This window comes from Corapipo altera, unplaced genomic scaffold (genome assembly GCF_003945725.1).
Source record: "Corapipo altera isolate COAL_440 unplaced genomic scaffold, ASM394572v1 178, whole genome shotgun sequence".
Lineage (NCBI taxonomy): Eukaryota > Metazoa > Chordata > Aves > Passeriformes > Pipridae > Corapipo > Corapipo altera.
Window position 1 is genome coordinate 816,197 of NW_020884983.1, and position 15,263 is coordinate 831,459.

Here is a 15,263-nt window from a genome sequence, read left to right on the forward strand (position 1 = left end):
ATGGCCAGCCAAAATCTTCCTGGCTGTAATTACAGGTCAGGTCAAATCATCCCATCCCCGGGGTAAGGGGTGCAGCTCATTCCCTGCCTCTCTGGGGCAGGTTTTGGTTCATCTGAAGACTGTTCACGAGTCTTTCTTTACTTTTCATCTCAAAAAAAAAAAAAAAAGAATCCTGACATTTTCTCCTCACAGTAACATGCTGTTCTCACACAGTGCAGTTTTCAGCAGGCAGGATGAAAATGTGTCCGCTTGTCGAGGGTACAGCCCCAAACAACCTCTGCACTGAGGTGATGCTGGATGATTTTCCCTCCCAGAGAAACCACCTGTGCACCAATTCACTCTTCAGCCATTTAATCAATGCTGTCCATCAATTCTCCACTCTTTATTTGGAGCTGAAAAGCAGCAGGAAAAGCTATGCACAGGCAAAACAAAATCATTGCCCTACCTAGGATTTGCATACACAGGCAGAACAGTTCCCTAAATTCCCTAAAGCTCTTCAAGGCAAATCTCTGGAAGTACTCAGAGGTCTTCAGGTAATTTTGGATGCTTTTTGCTCAGCTGTCATGCTGGTACTGCCGAAGTCCAACCAGTGTCCAACAGCCTGGCCTTAAACCTCTCCCTGGAATAGGATCAGTCTGGACTAACAGTCCTGTCACTGACTGTGGCTGAATCCTGGAATGGTTTGGGTGGGAAGAGATCTTAAAGATCATCTCATTCCAGCCCCCTACCACAGGCAAGGACACCTTCCACTAGACCAGGTTGCTCCAAGCCCTGTACAAGCCAGCCTTGAACACTTCCAGGGATGGGGCATCCACAATTTCCCTGGGCAATCTGTGCCAGGGCCTCATCCAGCAGCTCAGATGCTTCCCAGGAAACTAAACCCGCCGTTCTGTGTCAAAACCAGAACTGACAGCATGTCCTTGCATTGCTTCACTTCATCCCATAAAAAAGCTGGCCACTAGGTTGCTCCCAAGCTTTCCATCAACCCTTCCCTGCTTTAGCAGTCCCCCATATCCCTTTCAAGCATCTTTTCCTCCTCCAGTGGTCTGGGTACAGCCGGCTATTGCATAACCCTAATTATGTGATTGCTGTAATTGCTCTGCCGTCTGCAGCTCATGGATTCGTTACAAGCTTTTCATATGCTAAAATGATTATTAATGAGCGCAGTCCCAACCCAGCGACAAACAACAACCACGACAAAAAGATCTTTTGGAAGGCAATTAGCTCCATGCTAAGCTGCCTAAACCATGGGCTGGGCTGGAAAATTTCAGGCTGGAGAGGAAGCACTGGCAACATGGCTTTTCTCTTCTCTTTTGTTGAGTTAATGAGTTACTGAGTGGCAGCAGGCACAGTTTTTCTGGTGAAACAGCTCCCCTAAGGAGCCTTTCCAGGTTGATACTGAAGGAAAGAGCATTTACCTCTGGATAAACATGTATTCCCAGGTCATTGTGATGTGTTCCCAGGTCGCTGCTGTATTGCTTTCCTTGAGAAAACAAAGAAAAACAAAAGAAAACAAAGACAACTCAGGGAAAGAGGAGGTTGTGGAACAAAAAAGAACAATTGTTCTTTAGAACTCTATACTGGTGCATCCCAAATCCTTTTCCATATTTCAGTGGCATTGGATGGTCTTATGGGCTCTCCACTCCAAGCCAGGCTGGGGTGAGTTGCTGTGCTAAAATGATACCTGTGAGGTCACATCCCAAGGCCTGGTTACCCTCACATCCTCCATCTGAGCTGATGATGCGCTGGAATGATGGATTTACCCCAGTTCCTCATTCCTTTTATTGCTTCTGAAATCTAGTGAACAAATTTCCTGTCACATCAGAGGATAAACAGCCTTGAGGTAAGAATGGAGGCTGTTCCTGGGACTCAGGGGAAACTCGAACACATTAGGCTGGATCTTTTGATTTCTGGCTCAGGATCTTCTGGAAACAGCTGGGAAAGGATCTACTGGAGATAACCAAAACTGGAGAAAGGGAGCAGCAGCAAGTGAGGCACATTTGACCAAGTAGTCACCGTCTTTTACTTCAGACTCTCACTCTGGCCCTTTGAGTGCAGGTTAAGGTGAATTTGCTGCTTTGCCACCTTGCTGTCTCATTCAGAGGGAATCTGGTTTAGTCTTGTGTTCCCAGCCTCCTGCTGGCTTTGGAAGTGTGATCCAATGACCTGTCCACGCCTCAGGTGAGATCTGAGCCCTCAGCTTGGTGTTGCTCACCTGTGACAGAGCATCCCATTCCCCCTGGAATTACCTCACAGCTCTGCTCTGGTGTGAGGGAGAGCTGTCAGCTGCAGGGTCTGAGGGAAGCAGCACAAAGACACACAGACTGCAAATTCCAGCAGTGGAAGTGCGAGGACCTTTGGGGTTTGGTGACAGCTTTTGCATTAGGGAGATGCAAATGGCAGAGAGGCCCTAAGTGCCTCTGAGGATCCCGGCTCAAATAGAAGGTAAATAAAGACTCAGCAGGGATGTTGTCATCCCCCTGCTAGGCTGCTTTAATATACACATCCATCATTTCTTTAGAGAGTGCAATGATGGCTTCATTAGCAACTCTTCTGTGTAAATAAGTCATTGGACCACTGCAGAATTCGGGTGGAAGGATGTTATGTCTTCTCCCTCAGATAGGTTTGGCTATTGATACATGCTTTTTTTCCCCTTCTTCTTTTATTTTTGCCACAAAACACATTCCCACAATATCTTGGCGTGCAGCCTTAATGGGGAATGACTGCTCAGGTGTGTGATGCCAGGGAATTGAGTCTGGAGACCAGGACACTTTGGTCTGATGGTGGTTAATGGCCCATGAACCTAGAACATTGAGATCACAGCTGGAGAGTCTGTCATGGCCACAGAGGCCTCCAGGCCCTGAAACTCTGATTCTTGAAACTCAGATCCGTGCATCCCATCCCTCTCTCCAGGGAGTGTTTCCTGTAGCTTTTCCTTGCTCAGATGAGTCATGGGAGTGTTGTGATGCTGGAAAATGATCTCTGAAGGGCTGGAAAGGGATAGGGAGCTTTCAAACCCTCGTGAGTCACAGACTCAAGAGGCTGCTGCTACCAGGTGGAAGGGAAACAGGACAAACTTGGAGAAGCAGATAAGTGTCTGTGCTCTGCTTTTTGGGAGCAACCTGTCCCTACACCCACCACCCTGCCACCATTTGATGACAGCTGAACAAGAGAGGAAAGGGAACATTTCGACTGGTTGTCAGAGCCAGACTGGCACCTCTGCTTTCCTCCACCTGCCTCATTTATTTTTGCTGTGATTTAATCCCCTTCCCTTCTCATTTCACCCACCAGGAGGGTGCCAGTCAATACTCACAAGGAGCTGGGCTCTTCTCCATGGGCTCTTCTCCATAGGCTCTTCTGAGGCACCATAAATCAATGCATTTCACTGCATTGCAGCCTGTTTTCCCCACAAGTCTGTCAACTGTGCTGGTTGCACTTGGATGTAGGGGTTTTTTTGGATGCCAAGACACACCTTGCTTTTTGGCCATAGGATTCCTTGTCTTCTCAGCAATGTCACGGATGCCACCAGTTCCTGACACTCTTGTCCACGTAGCACAGATCTGATTTTGGCCAGCAGCTGATGCTGAGACTTGAGTTTTTCTGGAAGTAGTAAAGGTCTTGAAATATTCATTCATCCTGCTCACCATCTCCTCCTGGAGGTAATTCGCCAGGGAAGGTCCTCTTGGCATCTCTAAATGCCTGCTTTACTCCCAGGCAGCTCTTCAGGTGTGCCTGGGGATGGAGGGTTAGACAGAGTGTAAAGTAAAACCAAGCTCAGACTCAGAGTACTGGGAGTGAGCAATATTTAGACCATGGGACTGAGTTAGACTGGCATTTTTGGCTGCTCCTGAGCCCAGCAGACAAGATGCCAGAACTCCAGGGAGAGTAATGCTTTTGTGCCTGCTGGAAGTTGCAGTAAAATTAATGAGGTTTGCATGAGCTTTTATGATGAACCAGAGTCTGGCTCTGGAAGGAGTCAGGTAAGAGGAGTTTGCTTAGAGCTGGGAGAAGAAAATCTGCCTCATGTGCCTTCATCTCCCAAGGGTTACATCAGCATCCCACCACCAAAACCAGGATAGCAACTGAGACCAGTTGCAGTAAACCAGGATGGGACTGCAGAGCACAAAACCAGACTTTGCAAAGCTGCATGTAGAGGGGTTTCCCCCTGTGCTCTTGCTCTGTGCTGCCTTTTACAGGAGGCTCCAGCAGCTGCTCACCCCACTCTGTCATAGAGTATTTTCCCTCTCATCTGCATGAAGAATCTTAGCATACAGCACTTCAATGTCCAATTTCTCTGCAGTGGAAAACAGGCTCCATCTCAGCAGGTGTCTCAGTGCTGTTTACAGGACACCTGTCAGCTCTTTTGGCTCCCTGTCCCCTCTGCCTCCTAATTATAAAATCGTGGATTGATGCAGCTTTTTTTTTTTCTTTCTTTCTTTTTTTTTTTTCCTTGTGCACAAAATGTCAAATTGCAGAAATTAAAAATGTAAATGATGGAGTCTAATTAACCAGTTGACAGCAGAGCACAGCTGCAAATGACAGTGACTGATTACCTTCTGCAAACCTTGTCCTCCAAGACCTGCCTTACCCTGGAGAGGAAGGACATCAAAAATAGCAACTTCCTTAAAGAGACATCACTCTGCACATGAGGCCTGTTGAGCAACTGTTTTGGGGGATCCAAATCCTATGGATAAAACCCCAGACCTCTTGAGCACAAGTGGAATGGTGACGATTGCTAAGGAAAGCAGATTTCCCCCAGTCACAGTGGGGATGCGAGGGTTGAAGGCTCTTGCCAGAAACATCACCTTAAACTGTGGGGCAAAATGGGGATGCTGAGCAGCAGAAGAGTTGCTGGGATAGACTGGATTGAGTGGTGGAGATGGGTGATGTCAGCAGTGTGGGTAGATGTACTTGTGTGAATAGCACAAGCAAGAATCAAGGGTTTGGTTGTTTTTTGTTTGGTTGGGTTTTTTTGTTGTTTTGTTTTGTTTTGGGTTTTTTAGGTTTCTTTTTTGTTTATGGGAGTGAAATCCTGAGCCCTCAGTGGGGCTTCTCTGTGGGACTAGAGGCAGGGCTCAAAGCTCTTGAAGGCCAGATGAAGGAATCCAGCATTCCCTTCCTCCTGCTTCTCTGATGGCACGGAGAACATCCCCAGGATGCTCTTTGGGACTTCAATCTCAGCTTGGGGTGGAGTGAATGCAACACCTGCCTGGTGCTCAGGATCAATGCTTCAATAGTGTTTGATTTCCCTAAGTCATCTCCCTTTGCTGTAAAAGGCATGACCAGGTACTTCATGACCAGTTATTTCACTGATGCACCAGCAGCGCCCAAACTGCAAAATGTGTTTATTTCTCTTTATTGTTCGCGAATTTTGTCTCTTCTTGACGAGTTGAAGTTCTCTCTGCCCTCAAGCAACCCCTGTATTTCTCTATCCTAGGTACTACTCAGACATTGCCAAAATGCCAGCCATCAGTGACCAGGACATGAATGCCTACCTGGCTGAGCAGTCCCGCATGCACATGAACGAGTTCAACACCATGAGCGCGCTCTCAGAGATCTACTCCTACGTGGGCAAGTACAGTGAGGAGGTGAGAGCCTTGGAGAGGTTCTGAGGGACCATGGCACAGCCCACCCACGTGTCACAGATGCCTATCTTCATCCTGGCTAGGGGGGTTTATGGGATGAGAAGCAAGGCTTGGGGCCTGTAAAAGGGAAGGTCTGGGATTTTCGGTCTCCACAGCACTCTTCTGTCTGGATCCCTGTTATTTTTATCTCCTGCTATTGGTCAATCAGATTTAGTTGACTTGCAGTAGATGATGGTCTGCTTGGTGCAGAGGAGCCCTGCATGAGCTCTGCATCTCATGTGGCCAGAAGTTGTTTAAGAACATGTGGCCAATGCCATTCCAGATACCCTAAAGCACCCAAGAATGGTCCAGCAGGCATGACACAGACTTTAAGGTGTCCAGCATGGTTCTGTGCATTGAAGGCCAGCTGAGACCCTTTAGGGCATCTCAAGTGGCATGGCCAGGTGATGAGTAAAGCTATTAAATAACTGATCTCCAAGACAAGAATCTGTTTGACTGGTTGAAATCTAAAGGTTTGTATTTAGTGAGATCAAGCCCAAACTGCCTGCCTAGTTCCCTGCTGGCTGACTGACCCGCTTTGCATGATCTAAGCTAAGCCTGGGACTTACCTAATCCTCACCTGCTGCTATAAGATGCTGGACTCAGTTGTTTGGGGGAAAAAAAATAAACCCTATCACTTTTTCCTCTTTCTTTTCCAGATTCTCGGAGCCCTCGATCAAGACGACCAGGCTGGGAAACAGAAACTTGCCTACAAACTTGAACAAGTCATAACCCTCATGAGCATAGACAGCTGAGAACTGTCCTGCCAGGGCCACCCTGGGAGGGATAAACCAAGTCGTGCCTCACTCAAGATCATCATCTTTACCAAGTGCAAGTTTTGATGGGCTGTAAGCAGAGTCACACACACAGCTCCTCTCTCTCTCTCATTCTCTCTCTCTTTCTCTCCCTCATTTCTCTCTCTTTCCAAATCTATGGATGAAGTGACAGAGCCCCAAGGGTTAAAGGAAAAGACTGCAGAGGAATCTTGGCTCTGGGGCCATGGAGACATTCAGGTGGAGCTCTCCTTTTCACAGCTTCCCCTCTGCCTTCACCCTAGAGAAAAACTATTAAACACACAAAAAAACACCCCCCATGAACCCTCCCCTAACATCTCATCATCACTCTGCAGAGGCGAAATTTGGAGGTAACTTCTGTCATGCTGCTTTAACTGCCCTCCAAGGGCTTGTAGCCCCTGGAGTGGACATGGAAATGAACTCAGTATTACTCAAAGTCTCCCCAAGGGGAAGGCAGCTGCCTGCAGGGATCCTGGAGGGCAGAGCAAATCCAGCTCCTCTCCTGCAGAGCCATCACAACTCTTATCTCCTGAGTGTGACCCACCAGGAGAGGAACCCCAAGGCTCCCTGGAAAACGCCAGAGTGGGACCACTGTGGCTCTTACCTGCCTGGTGTAGCTGCTCCCTTGGGGCAGGGAAAGAGTCAAGAGGGGAGGAGGAGACCAACCCTCCCCTGCCCATGTGTTTCATATGGTTATTCTTATTTTTCCAAGAGACACGTGTCCCCCTCCGTCTTTCCCGTCGTGTCCTGTTGGTCGTAGCACTGCGGCAAAAATGCTCTCTCTGCTCAGTGGCCTCCTGTCAGTGGTGGTTCTGCTCCTTCTGGCAATGGACAGCACAGCATCTCCCTTGTTCCCACCTCAGCTTGGAAAGCAAGAGCCACAGGTCTCATTTTGTTCCATCCTCAACAGAAAAAAAACCAACAAAAAAAAAACAAACAGAAAAACAACAAACCAACCATAGATTTTTTTTTTTTTTTAAAGCTGTTAGTTCTTTCCATTTTGTTTCCTCAGCTGGAACAAAGGTGTTGTTTTCTCCTGGTGGAATATCAGAAGGACGCTGAAGGGTTTGCCAGGAACCAAGGTGGTGCACAGGACTGATGGTAAAACCTTCCTTCCAAGCCACTCCTAAGAGGAAATGTCACCATATGTTTTGGAAGAAATCTTGGAGGAAATCCAAATGAAACAGTGCAAAAAAATTCTTCTACCTGCAGCTGAACTGCTGGTCTTCTGGAGGTCTCTCTGAAGCCCATCTGCCTTTTGATGCCAATTCCTGGCCTTTCCTCCTGTCCACCTCTGGAACCAACAGGCCTTGCTGAAGGATTTTATCTCTCTTTGCACTTCTTACCCCTTCAGAGATCACTGTCACCACGGGACAATTGTAGGTGACCACCCTGTCCCATCCTCTGCTCAGCTCCTCCAGAACAACATCTCAACCCGTTTCATGGCCAACCAAAGAGGAGTGAACTCCTCCATCTCCCCTGCCTTTGGCTGTTCTGTTCACACAGCCTGGATAACACCACGGTTAGAGACCCTCGGGGTGTGGAGAACCTTGTACACCGTGGAGGCAAGAGCTGGGTCTGCATTCACCTCCCCAGAAACCAACAGAGCTCACTCCCAGATGGAGGAGTGGCTGGAGAATCAGCCCACATCCACCTCATCATCCTCAGAGCTCCAGCCTGCATCTACTTTGCACCTGGAGGGAGGAAGGGGTAAAGACAGGGTGTGTAAATTGATTGGAGAACAAGTGTATTTGGGTTTATTGATGCCTTTTGCTGTCCAACCAGAACCTCCTCAGTGACAGACCATGATTGCATGGAAAAATGGGGGGGGTTGGGGTGCAAACAGGGGTCAGTCAGTGCGCAGGTTTCCCTCAGCCAAGCAGATACACACATAGGCAAGTGTTTCCAAAAACCGTTTCCGACAGCAGTCCCAAACTGGATGTGTCTGTGGGGAGAACATCACAAAATTCACATTGAAACAGCAAACTTAGGGACACGTCTTGGTTTTAAAACCCCAGACATTTCTCTCTTGATTCTGATTATTCTTATTTTGTGTGTGTGTGTGTGTGTGTGTGTGTGTGCATCTGTGTGCGCGTGTGTGTGTTCCTCCCCTTTTAATTTTGCTTGCTTTCTGTTGGATTGCTGAGCTGATGGACTCATCATGCACCTTATGGACATCTCAGCATCTTTAAGAGGCCTGTGCACAGGGGATGGTTTGGGTTTGCTTGGTTCTGCCATGGTTTTTTTGCTCCATTTGGCGACGTCGGCGCATGTTCCAGATCCATTGATTATGGCTGTGAAAGTGGGCTTGGAATTCCCACCAGAGCCAGTGGTAAGGAAGTGACAACAACAACGACACAAACACGATATTTTTTTATAAGTACGTTAAAAAAAAAAAAAAAGGGAAAAAATTAAAATTTTAAAAAAAAAAGGAGAAGAAACCAAAGGTTTTGACAAACAAAGTGCCACAAAAAGATAAATATGGACCCTATTGTCATGCCTTGTTCTCACAGCTGGATGGTAGGAGTCTTAAGGACAAGTAGCTGGCTTGGAGGGGAGTGGTGATGGGTGATGGGCAATCCTGCCTGGACATGTGCACATGGAAGGAAGAAGAAGCTGTTAAACATTAAAAAAAAAAAAAAAAAAAAGGTATCAAAATGAACTGGTGTGATCCTCCTGGAGTCAGAGGAACACCACAGGGGAAATCTGTGATCCTCCTGGAGTCAGAGGAACACCACAGGGGAAATCTGAGACTCACCCATGTTCTTTTCGCTGTTTTCAGGGCTGTGGTTTTGGTTTACTACGGTTGTTTTGTTTGCCATTGTTGTTATTTTGTTTCTTCTTGCTGGTACGGAGTTTTTCATCTGTATATTATATATATATTTTTCGAGAAAAACTTGAACACCTCAGAGACACTGAGAATGAAACACTTAAAGGGAATGGGAAGCACCACGAGATTGGTGCCTTAACCCTTCCCAAGTTCCCATTTAGGCATTTCTGCTTTCTCTCCACCCTCTTCTTTCCCCCATGCCCAGGATTTGAAAGAAAATCTGCATTTTGCTTCTCTTTCATCTCCTCCTTATTATTTTTTCCTTCTTTCTGTTTCTCTTTATTTGGTGTTTGAGCTGGTTTTGGCTTTTTGCTTGGAAAATGTGCCAGAATTGTGATGTAAATGCGTGGGCTTCCTCCCCTGTCCCCTTCAGTGCCCTTCCCATTTCCAACCACTGTCCCAGCATCCCCCAGTCTATGAGAGGTCTTGGCATCTTTCTTCCCAGCCTCACCTGTTGAGCTTAACTATTTTTTAAGTGCATGTGAAATACAACTAAAAACAAAGACACAAGCAGAAGAATGAGCCCTACTACAACACGGATAAGTTCTTTTCCTTTGATTTCTTTTCCCCCACCTCCCTTTCCACATTTGACCAAAAATTCCCCGATAAATTGGTATTATTCCACCCTGTTTTTCAAGTCACATGGAGAGAACTGGAGCCAAAATTCCTAGAAGTCAGGCTCTGAATATCCAGAATATGACAGGCTGATCTTCATGGGTGTTTCTCGAACACTGCAGTCAAATAATTAATGCTGACACTTTCAGCACCATCAGAAACGGGGAAAGGGAATTCATGGAGATTCTCTGAGGTTCTACTGAGAGAGCCAAGATTATTTCTCCACTGCAGGGTTTGCTCTGGGGTGCTGTGCCTGGTTTAGAGGAAGAAAAGGTGAACAGTCCCTCTGCAATCACATTGTGTCCTCCCTGTGAATGTGGTCACCTGTCAGTGCCACAGTGATCTGAGACATAATCCATCATGCCACGTGCTTTTGCAGACTGAGCCTTCCAGGCAACACCAGGAAACAGTGTGGGAAAAGTTGGGTGTGTCTGGAAGGAGGTGTTAGAGATTGTTTGCTCTCGAACACACAGCACAGGAGAACGATGGAGAAGGAGAAATGCAGCCACCCAAGGTCACCTTCCTCTCCCAACACAGAATCATAGAATCATTTAGGTTGGAAAAGACCCCTAAGATCATTTAGGTCGGAAAAGACCTCTAAGGTCACGGAGTCCAAATGTTAAAACATTCCTCAGTCCTTCTCTTCTCACTATTCATTCTGTCCTGAACATTTCTGAAGGTTCCGTCTGACCCAGCATAGACCAGCCTTGCTCCAGTAGGTAAGAGGACTTAGTTTTCCCACTGCAGTTGTCTTGTCTCACCTCTTTGACACTGAAGACCATAAAAATTATCAAGTCATGAAGATTTACCAGCACAATTTTTTTTGGCATTTGCTTTGATTGAAAAGCAATTACCAAAGTTTGCAGATCTCATGCATTAACCCCCAGAAACTGTTTACCAGGAAGGGAAAGAGACCAAGTAAATCACATAATTGTCATTATTTTTAATAATGCTGCTGAAAACTGATAGATAAAATCTGAAGAGTCCAGTGGTCAGTCTCAGTGTTGAGTCAGCCAACATAAGTATTACAAGTTCCTTCTAAGTCTGGGGTGTATGTGAGGTAACAACTTGAGCACAGAACAGCTGATATCAAGAGGGAAGTTGTTTAGAAGTAAGTCAAAACATGAAACATAGGTCTGTCCTTCCCCAAGGCTTTAGTGAAGAGCTTTTCTTAGTGGGACATACATTTGTGTTTGAACAAGAGACACTTAAAAATCATAGAATGGTTTGGGTTGGAAGGGACCTTAAAACTCATCTTATTCTACCTCCCTGCCATGGGCAGGGACATCTTCCACTAGACCAGTTTTCTCAAAGCTCTGTCCAACCTAGTCTTGAACACTTCCAGGAATGGAAGTCCTTAAGTCCAAAGGCAATCTCAGACCAAAAAGAAAAATCTGGCCTGCTGGAGATGACCAGGACTATTGTCTCATATCACCAGGGCTTCAGTAAAACAAGTCCTGCTTCACCCTTCCCAGCAGCCTGCAAAGGAATTACTCATGAAGCAGAGTCATCTGATAGTGTGGACACATTTCTTGATGCTGTAGGAGAGGAGGAAAACTGATCCTACTTCCCAAATTCCCGAGGTAGCTCTAGTGTGCAAGGGGTTTGCTCCTCCGTAGGAATCTGTTGCTTTCTGTGGTGACCATTGCTGATGGGACCAGATGAACACTTTACTGGAACCCCAGCAGTCCCACCAAAGTGGGTTTGGTCCCTTTCTCCTCCCTGCTTCAGCCCTGAGCTACAGAAGCCAGACAGAGAGCACTGTGTGGAAATGTTCATTGTATTGTGACCAGTTCGTGCGGGTTTTGGGTGGCTCGCCAAAAATTGCATCCAGGATCCCAGTTTCCTTATCCCTCACTCTTGAATGAGGATAAGAATATAAAAATCCGACTCTCAAATCAGTGTTTTTTAAACCTCTGAGATTCTGAGAACCACCCCCCTCCTGGGATGAGCAGGGGAGCCCAGGAATGGATCTCTTTTCCCAAACCAGGGAGTTATGATCATTTATGATCAGAGCAAATTGTGTTCCTGTGTTGGCAGATGCCTCACCAGGGCAGCTGTTGGGTAAAGAAGTACTGGCATAGAATTATGGAATAGTTTGGATTGGAAGGGACCTTAAAGACCATCTAATTCCAACCCTCTGCCATGGGCAGGGACACCTTCCACTAGACCAGGTTGCTCCAAGCTCCGTCCAACCTGGCCTTGAACACTTCCAGGATGGAGCATCCACAACTTCTCTGGGGAACCTAAAACCACCCAAAGAGCCTTAGTGATTCCAGGACAATTTGCTCTGTGCATCTGATGACTAGTAAGTTGTCCTCCAGGGCAGGTGGAGGTTTTGGGATGTCCTAACTCTTCCCATCGAGTCTTGGTCTGATGAAACACGTGAACCTCAACATCATGGTGTGAACCTCAACCTTCTGGTCACTCCCAGCCTGACTTTTCCTGCCTTGCAGCTCCCATTTAAAAGTATTCTTTGATCCAGAGACTCCTGTAGTTTTCCCTCACCCCTGCCACTGTGCAAAGCCCCTTTCTCCAAAAAAAAAAAATAATTGTGTTGTCTTACAGGGAATAACAGTTTTGAGGAGAATGCTTTGAAAATGGAGCTTGTCAACCATGTTTATTTGGGATGGCTCAGTTCACTACACTCTTAGAGAAGCACCCAAGGGGACACCGGCTTACAGTAAAAAATTAATTTGTAGAGAGATGTCAAAAGTAAAAAAAGAAAATAAAATGGCAAAAAAAAGAAAAGGATTTACACTTGGAAAAATAAACCCACCAAAAACCCATTGAAGTTTTAAAGCTGCTTAGTCTAATCAACCTGTCACGTGTGTGATTTCTGTTGTCGTCGTTGTTTGTTCATTGTTTGGCTGTTTTGGGTTTTGGTTTTTGTTTTTTTTTTTTTTTAATCTTCTGTTCTAAAAATGGAGAGTTTACCTCAAGAAATTCTTTCTGCTTGGAAACAGATCACCTCAGAGACGCTCACAGCAGAGAGCAGCATGCAGGGAAGCTCAGTAAAGCAAAGTTGGGTGTGGAAAACAGAGGGAAAAGCAGGACATTCAGGCTCTTTCAGCATTCCCTTCTCTTGCTGGTGTGGTCTGGCATTTCCCAGACTGGGAATTTCCCAGTGGAGAGGCTGCTGTTCACTGTGGGATAGACTGAGGCACAAGAGCCAGTTGGAGAAATCAAGGCACATGTCCAAGCTTGGAGTCCTTTCTGAAGTATCTTAAGAGAAACTTAGTGTTATTTAAAATTTCTATGCTGCTCTTTCTCCGTTCCTGGGAGAAATTCCACTTGCCAGCCCAGAGTGGGGTAAGGAAGCAGAGAGATTAGGTGCTAGCTAAATGCTCCCAGTGTTTTTCCCCAAGGATTTGAGAGGCAACTGGATTATTTAAAGTCACAAGACAGGCCCTTCCTTGTGTCTGACCCTGTGTCTTGGACATACATGAGCCCAGAAGTCTCATCCTCTGTTTTGCTAAAGCTTCCACCTTAAATCCAAAATCAATGGAAAGACATATCCTTTCACTTCAGTGTTACTAACAGCCTCAAAGAGATGTCAAGACAGCATTAGAAAGGAGGTTGGGATCCTTTTTCTTAGGTTGTTGTTGTTGTTGGTTTGATTTTCTTTGGAATTGATCCTAGTTAAAGAAAAAAATTAAATAAAATCTATACTATTTAAATTGGAATCCCGTTGTTACTTGGTAAAGGCAAAGCTTCTGTACCTTTGTTATAATTAATTGTATACCTGTGTATGTAAATATAAGGCATTCCTATTTTGCAGTCCAGAACAAAAAAAAAAAAAAAAAAAAGGAAAAAAAAAACCTATTTGTAATATAGAATAAAGTTTATTAAAAAAAATAAAGAAATAAAAATGCCCCAGGCTGTGATTGCTGCTTCCTGTGGCCAAATGGAGCCAGAGGAAGGGAATACAAAAGAAGAGGAAGCATGAGACTGGATAGATCCCAGTTATTTATACAAAGGTATGGGGAATCATCATGCTCATGTCAACAAGGGTTGTAAAAAATTCCTTCCTGCCTTCCTTCTTTCTTTTTTCCCCTTAATGTTATTTAATCTTTTTTGATCACTAACCCCCACTTTTCCCTTTCCCTCTCACATGTCTCAGGGAGCATACCCTGCCTTCCTTCTTTCTTTCCTTCTTTCTTTCCTTCCTTCTTTCCCTCCTTCCTTCTTTCCTTCCTTCTTTCTTGTTTTCCTTCTTGCTTGCTTGCTTTTTCTTTCCTAGTTTCTTGATCTTCCTTCCTTCTCCCTTCCCTTCCCTTCCCAACCCTTCCCTTCCCTTCCCAAACCTTCCCTTCCCTTCCCAAACCTTCCCTTCCCCAAACCTTCCCAAACCTTCCCTTCCCTTCCCCACAAAAAGAGATTTATTGGATTGTTCAAATTTGTTTTTGGAGAGGGGAAGATCCACACAGGTTATTCCTTTCCATCAGCCTTTGGGTTGCCATCAGCTGTGCATTTTTGAAAGTGATGGACAAGCTCATGAATTCAGGGATGTTATTAAAGGAACCATATCCTGTGGATCTTGAAAGGAAAGTCCTCAGTGGGAGCCGGGCTCTGCCTCCTTGGCCATTACATTAGAGCAGCAATCATCACACCAGGTTTTGGAGGAGTCACAGGCAATTTGAGGTGGAGAAGCAAACCCCCCAAACCACTTATGATTATTATCTTACATGATCCTGCCTTTGGAATGGCTGTTGTAAGGAGTAAATCTTTAACAGAGTTCAGATTCTCTGGGACCGATGAGGAGCTTGGCCAAGCTCAGGTGGGATTTGCAGTGCCCTGACACAGGTTTAATGTATCAACCTCCTGGTGTCCCCCAAAGGACAGGAAACTTGACCTGAGCCATCTCAGCTCAAGGCAAACTGGAGATCAAAGGCCCACAGGTGCTTTTCACTGACCCTGCTCTGGAAAAGCCAAATTCACACATGCAGAGCCAGGTGGGAGGTGGGAAGGGGACATGGGACTGCTGAAAATGTCATCTTTTGTAATTGCCCAGTCTCACAGCAAAGAGACAAGGCAGAGAGGGTGACAACACTGTCCCTGCATCCTCCCTGTGTCCCACGCACCTCCAGACTCACAGCTGGTGCTGCACCAGCCTCCCTCTCCCCACAAAGCAAGGACAAAGCTCTTCCCCTCACTGCCATCCCAAGAGTTGGGAATGTGGCATCAGCATCCTTACCAACCTTTTCTGATCCTCCCCTGGCATTTCCTGCTGTTTCCTTTCTCCCAGTCAGGCTGTGCCCTGCATTTCACCCAGCAGAGAGGAAAACACAGTTGGGTTTCCATGCCCAGAGCTGGTGCAGCTCCTGCCCTGCTCCAAAGGGCTCTGTCACCCTGAAGAATGAACTGGTGGGTTTTATGGGATTTGCAAACCAATATAAG

General features: G+C 46.1%; 1 protein-coding gene across 4 annotated transcripts in view; it reads left to right on the forward strand.

Moving 5' to 3' along the window:
• Nucleotides 1–12,619, forward strand: part of PLXNA4 (plexin A4) — a 450,677-nt gene extending 438,058 nt beyond the window's left edge. For all 4 annotated transcript variants that reach the window (XM_027665966.1, XM_027665967.1, XM_027665969.1 and 1 more), the window contains 2 exons: nt 5,438–5,588; nt 6,284–12,619. In XM_027665966.1, coding sequence (XP_027521767.1) covers nt 5,438–5,588; nt 6,284–6,379 — 247 coding nt within the window. In that variant the 3' untranslated portion in view covers nt 6,380–12,619. The remainder of the gene's footprint in view (nt 1–5,437; nt 5,589–6,283) is intronic.
• The last annotated feature ends 2,644 nt before the right edge of the window (nt 12,620–15,263 follow it).